The sequence below is a fragment of the Scleropages formosus genome, chromosome 16, assembly GCF_900964775.1.
Source record: "Scleropages formosus chromosome 16, fSclFor1.1, whole genome shotgun sequence".
Lineage (NCBI taxonomy): Eukaryota > Metazoa > Chordata > Actinopteri > Osteoglossiformes > Osteoglossidae > Scleropages > Scleropages formosus.
The window spans coordinates 11,366,445-11,381,324 of record NC_041821.1 but is presented as its reverse complement, the minus strand read 5'-3'; the positions used below and the strand labels follow the sequence as shown (position 1 = coordinate 11,381,324).

Below are 14,880 nucleotides of genomic sequence, written 5' to 3'. Positions count from 1 at the left end.
ATATTGCAAAATGAAAATACATTTTGTAAAATAAAAATACATGCAGATCTTGAAATCTGTAGTATTTATATACTACCATCAGGTAGCACAGTGGTTAGAGTCATTGCCTTGCAATCAAGTAACAGTTTACCAATTTATACAGTAAGGGAATATTTATTGGAGCAATATAGGGTAAGTACCTTGCTCACAGGTACTACAGCAATAGGTTAGATTCTCACCCTGCGACCTTTAGATCCAAAGGCAATAGCCTCTATCTATCCATCCATTCTTCCATCCATCTGTCCGTCAAAGCAAGCCGTTTTCTGTACACTAATGTGGGACTCAACGTGGCTCATAGACAGAGCAACCGCTTCCAAAGCAAGCCAGCGCAGTTCGTCGCAGTAAGACAAGCGTCGGTGGGAAAAGCGGTACAAGTGTGCATTCGCATCAGAGCCACTGAAAGCGTATAAAGCCGTCAACGTGAAAATCAATAAGTATCAAGCAAAGAAAAGATTTATCGTTCTTTCACCGAAATGCATTCTACAGTTCTACAACGAGGCATTAGCATTTCATAGCATCGCACGGCCGCATCCAGTGCTGTATATTTTTCTCTCAATCGACCAAAACTTATATCCGAAGACGCCGTAATGAAAGGCTGCAAAGAGAAACTGAAAAACATGTTGCTGAGCCTAATTTGCACATCATCATGACTGAATCGATAAAATTCCTTAACAGTTTCCAATCTGAATTCTGCCAGTGTTTAACACTGGCTGTCTGCCTTCAATCATCTTGAAGAACTAGACGCTGTGACCGACTGCATGTTGTGCTAGGGCTTCTTGTCGAAGCCCCTGGTTGAGAGGAAGCGCAACTTGCCCTCGGCAGCCACGGGCCCTAACAGGGCTAGCCCTGGGAACGGCTCTCGCTGGACAGCAGCCACGTCCAGCATTGTTCCGCGGGGCAGTGTGGGCTCCGCCTGCATCAGTGCGCCGAGCAGAGCGGCTTCTCCCCGGTGCGTGGATTAGCAATCTGCAGGCTGTGGGAATGCAGTTCATCCGTGGCCCGACACAAGACAGGCTTAGACACGCCATCAATTGCTCTAGCTCCTGGGAGGCTGGCGCGGGGAGGAAGGGGGAGAGAGCCTCCCCCAGTCTTGTCTCCGGCATGCGCCTATCTCCCGCTCGTTGACGATGGTTCACGCACCCTGGATGAAGCATGAAAAACACCCCCATGGCATGAGCCTGTTACTGGGGGTGGGGGGTTGTGTTCCTGAATTGGCGGCTCCTTACAGACACGTTCGCAACAAATTGGCGTGCGGAGCTCTGGCACCGGGCTCGCAGCGGAGGACAGCCAGAAGGCGCTCTGGAACGCATAAACCCGCCTTCTGCTTAAACGCAAGACTTTTCGAACTGTGAGCAAAGAGGCAGACCAATAGTGGTAAACCCATTCTGTCATTCAAAGGCGATGAAAGCAGGAAAGCCTCAAAAAGCCATTTTAATTTAACTGGCACACACAGCCTGCGAGTGTCTTCACAGAGTGGCAGGAAAGGCAGGAAACTGCAACGGGAATGTCCTGGCACGAAAGCGGAGAGATGGGGAGCAGAACAGATTATGACACGGAGGCAGGAGGTGAACCGAGCAGTTAGATGAACATCCAGCAATTACAGTGGTGGGTGTCGCATTTTCAGCACCGAGCCCTGCAGCCGATTTAATGAAAACTGAATATGCTTATCAATACCTTAACACATACACGATATTGTAGGACTTTTAATTAGTAGCGCAGCCCTATAATCAACGCAGATCTTTTCCTTAGACGCCGTAATGTAATGCAAAGCCTTGCAAGAAACTTTGCTTTGTGTGTGATGATTGTGACAAGCACCTTGCTCGCTGTATTAAAGTTTGGCCTAATGTCAGCGTTTGAAGAAAGTGCACATTATGCCTCATTCCAGGAACATGTTCAAAGCATATCTAATGGAATATGGTTTTTCTAAGGATTTTATTCAATATATATTCAGAGAGATCTGAGGAAACGGAGCCCCGGCGTAGAGAACTGCTTGCACAGGGTGAAAAAACCACTCATGCTGGACACAAAAGTAAAGGAACCTTGAGGTCTTCTATGCTCAACCTTCCTCACCTTTGAGGTGATATAGATGTCACCAGGGCTCGGGGAGAGATCAGTCCAGAATGAGAGTGAGTGAGAGGTGTCACGCAGCAGCCACGAGTCAGGACTTCAGATGACTGCATTCTGATAGCTCGCTCGCTTAAACATAAAAAAAAAAATGCTCATCTTTCCAATTCTCAGAAAGCGGTGCGGAAAATTATTCAAAGCAGCACAATAAATTTGCCGGCTGCCAGCTAGTAGGACAGCATTGAGAAGCGGCTGTGGTCCCGCTGCTTGCTGTGAAAACTCGGCTAAGGAAACAGATCCGTGCATTAAAGGGTCAGACAGTGGCTTCAATCTTCCAGACCAAGTGACTGTATTGACCCAAGATATTAAGATAAATTTACATCCACATCAACACATCTGAGTAAGAATAGTATCAGAAACCACGAGTTAATATAGAAATGCTGCCCAAAAACAACTAAGCACAAAGAGGCACCACTTCACTCTATAGCTGGCACCTGTACTCCAGGCAACCCAGGCTATACAAGACTACATATTTCAGTGTAATAATCCTGGTAAAAGCACTTGTCTTGAAGCTTAAACACCAGGGCTTGAACCTGTCTGCCACATCACCTGCTTTGCTGCAGTTTTACTAAAAATACCGTGGAGTAAGTGGTGGGTTTTCTCAGATGAACTGCTGTTAGGCCACCACTGGCTCCGAGCCAGCAGCAGGAAGTGTCGAAATGACAGGCAGGAAGCTCTGAAGGCAGTACCCTAGTGGACGCAGGTGTTAACTGTCCTGCGTAATTGGCTCCCGTGTACCAGGCACCTGTGACACATCTGTAACTTGTTAGAGCTGCACCGACTGCCGCCGCACAGCTCTCCCAGCCTAAAAATGCGGCGGCACATCAATGGCGTCCATATGCTCTCCTCGACATGCCACAGCGTCCCGCGTGTCGCCGCTTCGCATGGGGACTGCCTGTCCGTCCTTTAAAGCGCGCTGACAAATGAAGACTCGTTCACAGAACAGCGAGGCGCTGAACTAGCGGTGGGATCCCTCGCAGACTACAGATTACAATGTGGCTGACAATATCCGCACAGCCGGTAGACCTCCAAACAGCATTTAAACAAAAAAAAAAAAAAAAAAGGGGATATGGGCGTTATTGGCATGAATGAGCTGTGCGAAGACTTTTTAACTCTCCGGGAGAGCAATCTGAGCTTCGCACAAAGCCCTGCTCTACAGAGAAAACGACAACATGAATTCACATAACAGCACAACATGAACTGTTTTCACCAAGCTTTTAAGGGGTTTGTAAGGCAGCAGGAAGCTCCGCGGTACAGGGCTCGGTCTTTCCGTCGTACCTTCGGGAACGTTGCTATAACTGAACGTTTCCGCTCAGTGTCCAGCTGTGTAAATCTACCACTTGTGACATAAAAACTGTATAATAATACACACACACACACACACACACACACACACACACACACATTTTCTGAACCGCTTGTCCCATACCGGGTCACGGGGAACCGGAGCCTAACCCAGCATCTCAGGGTGCAAGGCCCGAGGGGGAGGGGACACACCCAGGACGGGATGCCAGTCTGTCACAAGGACTTGAACCCCAGACCCACCGGAGAGCAGGACCCGGTCCAACCCACTGCGCTACCACGCCCCCCTGTATAATAATAATTCATTGAAGTCTTTCAGGTACTGCGTTAGAAGACATGATACGAAAGGAAACTTTGACAAAGGGGGGGGGGGGGGGGGCAGTCGAGCTGAATGTACAGTGGCTAAAAACAACATCAGTGCTCCTTTCACTTTTCATCTGCTTCAGTCCCTCGTGGCTTTGAGCCGGACTAGAAAAGCACACACGGTCAATACGCTGCTGCCCAGAAAGCTCCAGAGACAGTAATAAGGCAGCAGGAGAGAGGAAGGTGCAGGTTCAGACGACGCAGGCCGGCGGAGGGTATACTACAGCGCCTGCCTTTCCCGGGGATGCTGGGGAGCCATTTTTCTTGCTGAACAAGGCAGTGGAGACGGGGCGAATTTAAAGAGTCGGGTGCGCGCAAACTCGCCGCGGCTCCCGCTGAAATGAATGTGCTCCATCATTCCCTGCGCTTTATGACACCCACTGGAAAGCCAGGGGGGAGGAAGGAGCAATGGAGGGCTGCACTCCTCACTTTCTCCCAGGTACTGTACGTTGTAAAGATTATGGAAAAATGCACACATACTAAGGCATGTAAAAACGCTAAAATAAGACTGCTCCACTAACCAGGCAGCCATCTGCAGGTCATAAGTCATAAAACCATACAATAATTAGCGCTATCAGTCTCCAGCTGAATGTACACCTTTATAATAAGCTGGAAAGGCAGCGGGCAGTGCAGCTGAAACCTGAGGGTTACTTCAAGTACATTTACATTTATTCATTTAGCGGACACTTTTCTTCAAAGCGACGTACATCTCAGAGAAAATACAATTTGTGCATTACATTGGGAGAAAGAGACACAGTTGCAGGCATGTGATTAAGTAAACCTAGTTTGTTTCTTTCCACTTTATGCACCGATGTTCATCGCACGAGTAGGTCCATGGAACTCGGGATAGACGAATCCTGATCACCTTCCTACATTTTTTTTTTTTTTTTTAAAAAGTTACAAAAAACAAGTCCCATGAGGCAGTGTACTGTAAGACCCATAAACAAGGAACCTGAATGACCAGGTGTGTTTTACATGGGTAAAAACACATTGGATGAAAGCCAAGCAATAAATAAATAAATAAATAAATTAACTGAAAACAGAATAATATGCAGTGTTGATGTGTCTATTCAACACAAAAGAACAGAAACCTTTCCTAATTAAAACACAAGATTTCCCTTTTCTCTGTTGTCACAGGACTGTTTCTTCTTTTGTATAAATAAATAAATAAAGAAAATATTTCCTCTCTTGTTTTCAGAAAATTAATTATAATTACAGGTTGTGAATAACAATGTTGAAAGATGGCTATTATAATAAAAAAAAGTCCCACACAAAAGGAGGGCTCTTTCCATTAATGTCACTTTCTAATCATAGGGTAACTTGAAAAAACTAAAAAATTCTGTTAATAATGGAAAAAGACACAACGCTTCACCTTAGGTTTAACATCTGCAAAATATCAACAGAGAACAAACTGTTCTCTATATATAAAAAAAATAAAACAATAATTGACACGATGTGATTTGCATCTTTCAGCAATGAATTTTGAGGGACATATCTAACATTATACAGTACTGTGCAAAATTCTTAGGCACTTAGATGCTTCACAAAAATATTTGTTGTACGCAGTTATTTAATGTTTTCTGCATTAGTGTCGATGGGAAAGAGGATATTTTAGATTTCCATGCATTCCTTTTGCAAAAATTTACAGAATTACAGTAAGGGTTTAGTATGTCATTAAAGAAAGTACACACACACACACACACACACACACACACACACACACACACACACACACACACAGAGTCTGAAACCACTTATCCCAAGTGGGGTCGCGGCAAACCGCAGCTTAACCCAGCAACACAGGGTGCAAGGCTGGAGGGGGAGGGGACACACCCAGGACAGGACACCAGTCCATTGCAAGGCATCCCAAGTGGGATTCGAACCCCAGGCACGCCAGAGAGCAGGACCCAGCCAATCCCTCCACACCAAGCGACTGTTGACAATGGATGGTTGCAAGGCTTTGTAGGAAGTTTATTAATTAAAAACATTATTTTTGGAAGCATTCTCACTTTACAGCTTTTTCCCGCTAGTGCCTAAAACTTTTGCACAGTACTGTATATTTTCATATGCAGTTTTGGAGGTGGGAGGCAGCATGGTGGGCCAATGGGTAGCACTGATGCCTCAAACTCGCTGCACTGTGGGATAGGTTGTAGGTTTGATCCTCGCCCACTGCGCGGAATGTTTATGTGGCTGTTAACATCCCTGTTTTTTGCTGTTCCTTTCTGTGTTTGTATTTTTGCTTCTCATACAGGTCCGTTGTGTACCACTGGTTGTCATCTCTGTCCATCACCATCAGTCCTGTTTTCAGTACTTCCATGTTGGACCAAGCACCTCCATGCTCGGCCATCTTAAAAACCTCACCATTTACCAAGAAATCCACACTTTTGTATTATGGTGCTCGGGCTTGGATTATTGACTCTGTCGCTTCATGTGTTTGTTTAGCCATTCTTTCTTTGGTTTATGGCCATGCTTAGTTCTTCATTGGCTTTGTGTTGTTGTCTTGGGGAAAAAGCGGACAGGTAAGCACGTCACGTGTCCTACATCTCCAACACGTAGGTTTCAGCACCCTGTCTAGACACATTAGGGAAGAGGCAGATGCCACCCCCTGCTCTATTGGTTTTGGTAGATAGAGTTGGCTTTGTTTCATAGCTAGGGTAGTCTACTGACTTGAGACAGTTTAGTGTGGTTTTCCCAACTTCTGTTCTTTGGCACCGTCTTAGTTCCTTTTTCCCCTGGAAAGTGTCTCTGTGTTAAAGAAATACAGTAAACAGTCATCTGAATATCTGCACCAATTAGGACAATAAAAATAACTTACACTTAAGGACTTCCATGGTGTATGTGTGATTTTGTTGGCTCCATGTTATCACTCATCACCACTCTCCTGATGGTGAACCCTAGTTACCCTTAGACGCCTGAGGTCGTAACAGTGGGCTTCCCTCCAAACTCCATAGGTGTGTTCGATGGACTAGTGACTCTAAGCTGCTCTGACTGTGTAACTGTATGTGTGTGTGTGTGTGTGCTGGTATCCTGCGATGGACTACGGTCGGTCCATGGTGTACCCTGCCCACCCCAGTGCCCTGTGTTTCTGGGGTAGGAACTGGACTGCACACAATCCATATACAGATAAGCAGTTATCAGGAGTGAGCCAGTGAGTGTGTGAGTGAGTTGTGAAGGGCAGAAAACATAATTTAAAGTCTACAGTGGGAGATTTTTAAAGTGCAGAAGTGAACTTACAGCCAAAAGCTGCAATTTCAGACTTACCTCTGTTACCAGACCAGTGATTCGTTAGCAATATTCTTATCGCCATCATTATCATCATCATTACCAGCACAGTGTATTTATCAGTTGTTCCACAATGCACCACATGGAGGAATGATCCTGGACAAAGCTTACATTCTATGCACTGGCATGTAAGAGCGTTTTATCAATACTCACAACTGCACCCACGGCCAGCACACAGAAAATACCTTTGCGAATGTCCCCAAACAAATCCAAGGCAAATTTCATTTACCGGGCTGTCAGTTTTCTGATATGGAGCAAATGAATACAGCAGCAAACAAATCTATCAAATCCTCCATCAGAACAACAGTGCAACGTCCCGCTGGGGTGGGGGTGTTCAGACAGAGCTGGGAAGGTATGAAAAGGGGGTGGGGAGGCTCTCTCACCCATGGTTTCTTTCTCTGATCCAACCTAAAGTGTGTAACCCCCCCCTCCCCAGGGGGGGCAGGGGGAGTACTCGAATTGATAATTAGGAAATTAATTTGAGTAGAGGAGGCAAATGAAAGTCAGACAGTGCCTGTGGCTGAGCCCCTGAGCGGCCTGACAGGCACACCTACAATATGTGCACAGCAGTAGCACTGCGGTTAAAGCCATCGAGTCCGATCACCCGGGTCCAAACCCAGATCCTGCCGTATTACCCTTGAAAAAGGTACTCTCCGTGAATTAACACAACAAAAATTGCCCAGCTCTATATATGGATAAATCATTACAAGCTGCTTAGCATACAACCCTAATACTGTCAGTTGCTTTAGAGAAAAGAGTCAGCTAAATGAATAATTGTGTCATATTTTATATTATATTAATGGTGTTACTGTAAAAGGTAGCTGGTAGCATAGTGTTAGAGCTGCAGCCTTTAGAGCCAAAGGTCACGGGTTTGAATCCCATCTCCAACCGCAGTACTTCTGAGCAACTTACCCTGAATTGTTCCAGTTTAAACATATACATACGCAGCTGTACAAATTCGTGAGTGACTATAATTAGCTTACGCTGCTTTGGAGAAAAGTGTCAGTTAAATAAGTGAATGTTATTAATTGTATTTTATACGGATACACGATTGTGCATAAGCTGTGACATTACAGTTTCTTATGTCACTGTGTTGTATGTACGCTGCTCTCCATCAGTTTTAATAAAGGTCTCATCTATCTATGCGACGATAATATGGTGTAACAGGAGGGATGGAGGGGGTTCAAATAGCTGATGTGGTGCCACGTGATCAGGCTCTCCGTGTGCATGCAAGAGACGCAGAACCACAGCAGCGGGCAGGGCTTCCTAACTTTCAACGTTCAGCACGTTAACCACACCTCTGCTCACGCTGAATGTGGTGGTAAGAGGGATTTCGACTGGCCTTGCCTGTGTTGACATTACCACAGGGGACTTGTGTCCAGCAGCAGATTACCCCACCACTCGATAACATGATTGCGGTGCAGGAGAGCATTCAAGGGGTAAACTCGTCTCGCTGTCACTTCACGTGCTTCACCAGAGTATATGCACAATTCAGCATGAAAATGCTCAGGACATCTCTGTCTGGGGCATCCACTCATGCCCAGAGCTTGAAGGCATTCGATTCACTGACTCCCAAACAACAGAGATGGAGCCAACAGCAAGATATAAATGTCAATTTCATGCTGCTTTTACTCCGAATAAAGAGCTAATAGCTACCTGCCAATAATATCAGCAGTTAATCAGCGTCATGTGTAACCGTCCTTTGCCTAATGGCGCTGTAGGCCAAAAGTACGAACAAGAAAATAAATAATACGTCGAAATGCGCTACCGAAACTATGCGTTTCTGTAAACACCACGCACATTCATTTTTTATCGTGTCCATGAGTTTCCTGTGCAGGCACTACCATTAGAAACGACTAATCGATATTTAGAACTTCCACCGGCTGCTACCGGAAAGAGGAGATCGGCTGAGAGAAGGAGCGATCCAGCCAGACACGACGGGCAGCCTTTACCACGCTGTCAGCATTGGAACAGATTGGCCAGACGCTGAGCGTGAGTCCACGACGCCACAGAGAAATTCCCTCTCAGTGCCGTAAATTGAAGCCATTACTTTTGTCGCTGTTCCGCTTGACAGCGTGAGCACGTCTCCTCGCGCTTTCCTCGGCGTGGTGCCCCCTACCTGCCGCACACGGACACCGCGCGCCTTGTTAGCACACGGAGCTTGCCGCACGCACTTGCATTTATACTCCTGTCACTTCGGGCCAAAGGGACGCGAGGCCGCACTAGTTCCCACATGCACAGAGTCTGCGGAATAATTCTGAAAATCAAATAAGCACAATCTAAATCAAATAAACACAATCACAATCAAATAATGTTTACATGCAATGGAACAGGATAGTAGCCATGATGTGGGAAAACAAAGTGGATTTCAGAGGCAGCAAATATGGGCTATGCATCACTTCGTTACTGTTTAAAATGGCAAACCGGAAGCCGAGATAAAGTTTCAATAAGCCAGACATTTTAAAAGAAAGACAGCAACTGTCGGAGGGTTAGTCAACTGGGTTTGTCACTTAAATAGTAACAGGCTCAAATAAAGAGATTGTACCCCTGAATAAATAGATACATTCTGAAAATGAAAATAATGCTTTAAACATCTACTGTTGCAAATAAATTACACTCACATATAATAGTCCAGCATGAACATTCATTCCTCTTGTAAATATTCCTCACTTGAAAATGTAAAATGTGGCTCAGAAATCAAATAACATCCTTTCTAGAAAATCATCATCTCACTGATTCTGATTTATGAGACAAGATTTACTTTGCAGAGGCGCACGGAGATGGAGAATGGAAGTGACATTGGGAATCTCAATCATCCAATCAACCATATTCAATCCTCATAACCACACACACACACACACACACACACACACACACACACACACCACCCCCCACCATCACTACATTCTGTCTGTGCAAACAAAGACTAACCAGCAACAGGGCAGAGAAAGGAACAGCTGCACTTAATAATTTCCGCAGCCGGAAAAGCACCTTCATTTCGGTGCGACGTGGCATTTTGTGTCAGCGTCGGTGTCGGCGCTTCCTGAAGAAACAGGGGTGACTGAAAAACAAACCTGATGAAGTTACTGGGTCAATTTCTGTGGAAACCAAAACCACCCACTCCGGCTCTGTGTACTCTCTTACTTCAAAAAAGTGAAATTTATCAAAGCAACAGTGAATCCATTGCCAATAAGCACTTCTCCAACGTACGATCAGAAAGTCTTCCCAGAAGCATTAGGTGTGAAGCCGGGTAACACAGCGGAGAGGATGTCAGTCCATCACATGGCAATCGCCCACATGGCACGTGCTAAATTCCCACACACTGGCAGATGGCTGCCAACACCATGGTCTGCCATGCCTTGTATGCAGGACGAGCGCCGCTCTTCAGCCGACACCATGTGTGACACGGGCCGTATCTTAGCCTCTCAAATGTGCCGCTGGTTAGAGCAGAAAATATATAATGTACCGGTTAAGTGCTATCCATCTTGCAGAGCCGCGACAGCTCTCCTACTCACTCCTACTTTCCAAGGGCTCTAATGAATGGGCTGGATAAGGTCTCCTTCGTGCGACTCATTATTTCAATGCATTCATAAACGCAGGGAGGCTGGCTTTTATAACCAGGCCTGAAATATGAAAATGTTCAAAATTAGAAATGCTGGCCTGGGCTTGATTACTTATTACTTGAAAAGTCACTGCATGTATGAAAGGTTTAAATGAAATTGGCCGTCGGTTGATTTCTAAGGGTAGGGTGGGGAAAAGGCTAAGCAATCAGTCATCAATAGATGTAAACAGGGCAACCAAAACATTTTGCTGACTATGTAAAATGTGGCAAGTGACAGGCAGTTAGTTTTGCAGTCATATTATAACCCTCAACACAGACACACTATGGAAGTCTCTGCCCGTGCGAGGGAATGGGTGTGTGTGTGTGTGTGTGTGTGTGTGTGTGTGTGTGTGTACTGCATTTGCACAGTTGGATTTCAGCGCAGACCAATTCAGTGGTATCTGCGCAGAGATTGTGCGGCGTTACACGGAATCGGGAGACTGCAATTGTGCGAGCCCTAATTCATTTTGTCACTGTAACAAATTATGGGCCCTTCTGAGTGATACATTCCATTTTATAGTCTAATGAATCATGTCAGAATTCCTCCCTTTATTGAACAAGCACCTAAATTTCACAAGTTGTTCACCATATGTCTCACCAAAACCGTGTTCTGATGGCTAAAATTTGTCAGTTAAGAATAGATTAAATTGGAAAATTAATTAACTTTTTTCAAAATGATTTAAAAATCACGCTTTAACATCAACAGAGATTAGCTGCTCCCAGCAACTGAGGACTACAAAGAGCACAGACGTGTTAGCCTGAGGCTACATGGACCACGTATTGTTTCTTAATCTCCCTTTTCCCTACAAATGAAAGAGCTTTTTTGAATTACTGATAAAAAGGTGATTGGGAATTAAAGAGAAAAGAGGAATAAAACATCCAAACGGTGGGCAAAGAAAGGCCAAGCAGAAGCCCCTGGCAGCCCAGATACATCTCCCATCACAGGTACAGTAAAACAGAATTTGACAGCTCACCCACAAGACCAACACTCAGTTACTGTGTCATCTATTCTCCTCAGTTCCTTAATAACAGAAAGGATCAACCGACAGTTCAGGTCCAACAAACAAATACGTTTAAGTGTCACCAACACAATGAATTTCAACCCTAAGGATGAAGAATGATCCAGAACTTCAGAAAATAAATTAGACTTAATGAAGGAGGCCTTTCCAACCTTTCTCAGCAATGCTGTCTTACCTGGGTGGCTACTTTGCCATAGTCGATCCAGCGCAGGCTGGCAAAGTTGGTGGACTCAGCACAGTTGAAGCCGTGATTGAAGCCAGCGTGGTAGCCATAGGGGAAGGTGATCATGAACTCGCCGGCCTCCTGGGTGATCTGCGAAAGGCCGGATCGGGGTCAGCTCATAACGCCCAAGGGTTACTGACAGCAGCAATTACGCAGTCAGATCCTAACTGTGACTGCATGGGGGGTGGAAACAGACTTCTTAATTTGCAGTTAGGCACAATCAACATAACAATTGCATTTCCTTGAATATGTGGACTCGCAATCAGTCCCTGTTAATTATTTTGCAATCAGGCTTATTTAAGGATTCATTGCATTCTGTCCCACAATTTCAGTAAAGTAAAATAAGTTTCAGACTTCAGGTTCTGTCCTTTACATCCACAAGAACGATTTTAATCTTGAGCTGGAATTTTAAAAAATAAATAAATAAATTTATTGAAACACCTTTTGTAGGTTGCATAATTTGCATTACATTGATCTCAGTTTCTCTTCGGAAATAAGAGTTTGTTAGGCAATGCCTGGAGGTTAGACAAAAAAAAAAAAAAAAAAATTAAGATCGTTCTGAACAACTATTTTGCATTATTATGCAAGAATTTCCATTTCTTGCAATATATGTGGCTGTTGTTTATCAATGGTCTAAACATTTGAAACATTTAACATAGTAGATTAATAAAACAACACTGTGTCCATAGATACTGAGAGATGAAAGGCTACTTGTAGACATGCATTTGATGGAAAGCCAGTGATGTCCAGCAGAGGTGGGAGATAACATTTAAAATCTTCTAAAAGCAAAGGGAGCAGGGGAAAAGGAGGGAAACCATTCTCTCGAGTTCTTTTTGGATCATTTATTATTTTCACCTTTGCAGGAGTAACACAGTGGGTTAAGGACCTGGATTTTTGCCAGATACTCTCCTGCTGTCGCACATATAAGAAAAATATGTAACCTGCACCGGAGGGAAATACCCAACAGCGCCACTGTATAAAGAACAGAAATACAACAAATGTAAGTTTCTTCGAATAGAAAAAGTATGCTAAGTTTTTATTATTTCAACAATTTTTCCTGTGAATTCCTCAGGGCAGCAAATGTACATCTACACTCATATATACCACAAAAATTGAATTTTTCATCCAGATACATATTTTGTTACTCGCATCTTTCAAAACTGCCAATGAAAAAACTTTATTAGAGGCTGATTTTTCTCGCTACTGTCCACCTAAAAACCACTGTTTTCAGCTCATCTCAATACCCAAAGTACCAGAGCACGGCAAAGTCCAGCGAGACACAGTTGAACAGAATTCGGCTCAAAAAACCCACCCATTTCAGTGGGACTCACAGGCATTGCAAATACCCCATTTAAGGTTTGTGAAAAGAGTAACTTTTGAAACACGTTTGAGTTTCAGCAGATGTGTTCTGTCAGTTCTTTCCAGGACATAAAAGGCACTGCTGGTGGCTCCCGGAGGACTGAAAGGACACCGCTGCTCCACCTGTAGCCCAGCCCTGGCAACCGCTGGCAGCTCGAACCTGGTGCGCCGCTAATCCACCTGTGTTCTTATCAACCTGGTGCACACCTGCGGCTCTGTCCGGCCACTCTCCTGACGGCCTTTTTGGGAAGGGGGGGGGGTAGCCCAGTGTGTAAGACCACGAGACAAAAGAGGTCCAAGATACTAGAATACAAAATCCAGAAAGGTTTTCCTTTCAAGTGCTTGGGGGGGGGGCGGGCTGTACTGTTATTAACCCCTATGCAATTTCATAGACAGGCAAAACAACCATTTTGGACAAAAGAGACAGATGGAAAAACCACAATAAACAATAGAGTTTTTTTGTTAAATGAACATTATAAATGACATTTATTTTTAAATCACACTTTGTTATGAGTTACCTGATGAACTAGATCAACAGCAGATTCTATTAGCACGTCAGCCTGTCAGGAAGTGTGGGTGTATATATAAGTATTTTTTCTTGTCTGTATTGTTTACTTTAACACAGAACATCTGTTATATTATTATTATTATTATTATTATTATTATTATTATGTAGCAGATTGATTTGTCCAAAACAACTTACAACTTATATAAGCACCTTTAATTTCAATTTTATAGATGGATACATAAATAACAGTAATTTTAACTGACAGAATAATGGTTAAAACTACAATAACTTACCTATTTATGCAGCAGGGCATTCTCTTTGGGGCAATTCATGATGAGCACCTTGAGAAAGGGTACTACATCATGGATGGGATTTGAACCAGAGGTCATCAGATAGCAAGGCAACAGCCCTGACCACGACACTACCCGCTGTGACCATTTTAAACCTGCTCCCTCTTCTTACCGAATTTTCTAAATTCTATAGTCAGGACTCAGAATATTATTCTACAAATTTGTGCGATTGTAAAGCCCTAGACTGACATTTAAGTAATCAATAGTGGATAAGGTTCAGCTGTACGCACAGCCGTTTCATCAGATAAAAGGACTATTTAATCATCTAGTGAGCTGCAGACAAGTCGCGTGCGTTGGGGGGCTGGTGGAGGGGGAGATAAGCTCCAGGCAGACAAAACATTTTCTCCTTCAGGCACCACTGGCGCTGTGCAAACTTTGCCAGAGAGCAAAATGCACACGCTCTCAGCTGCAGGGCCACAATAAGACAGCGCAATAAATTAGTACCTGCGATGGGCCAAGCTCGGTGTTCTAACCTATTACAAACCCTACACTTGATGTACAGTGAATCCTTTCCCTTTTGGGAATTTGCGACCGTTTCGTCTTTCTGGCACCATGGGGCGTGCTGATGAGCGGATGCTGTGGTGAACCATGCCGTTTGGAGTAGCCACGCCTGTGTCACGGGCTTGGCGGGAGGTGGCAGCAACACTTCACGCTCTCATGGCTGGACAACTGCACTGATAGTGACAGATGAGGTGGTCCTTCGTACGGGG

General features: G+C 44.5%; 1 protein-coding gene across 9 annotated transcripts in view; it reads right to left on the bottom strand.

The window, feature by feature from the left end:
* Positions 1-14,880, bottom strand: part of kdm4c (lysine (K)-specific demethylase 4C) — a 91,681-nt gene that overhangs the window by 58,533 nt on the left and 18,268 nt on the right. For all 9 annotated transcript variants that reach the window (XM_029258827.1, XM_029258829.1, XM_029258830.1 and 6 more), the window contains exon 8: positions 11,906-12,043. In XM_029258827.1, coding sequence (XP_029114660.1) covers positions 11,906-12,043 — 138 coding nt within the window. The remainder of the gene's footprint in view (positions 1-11,905; positions 12,044-14,880) is intronic.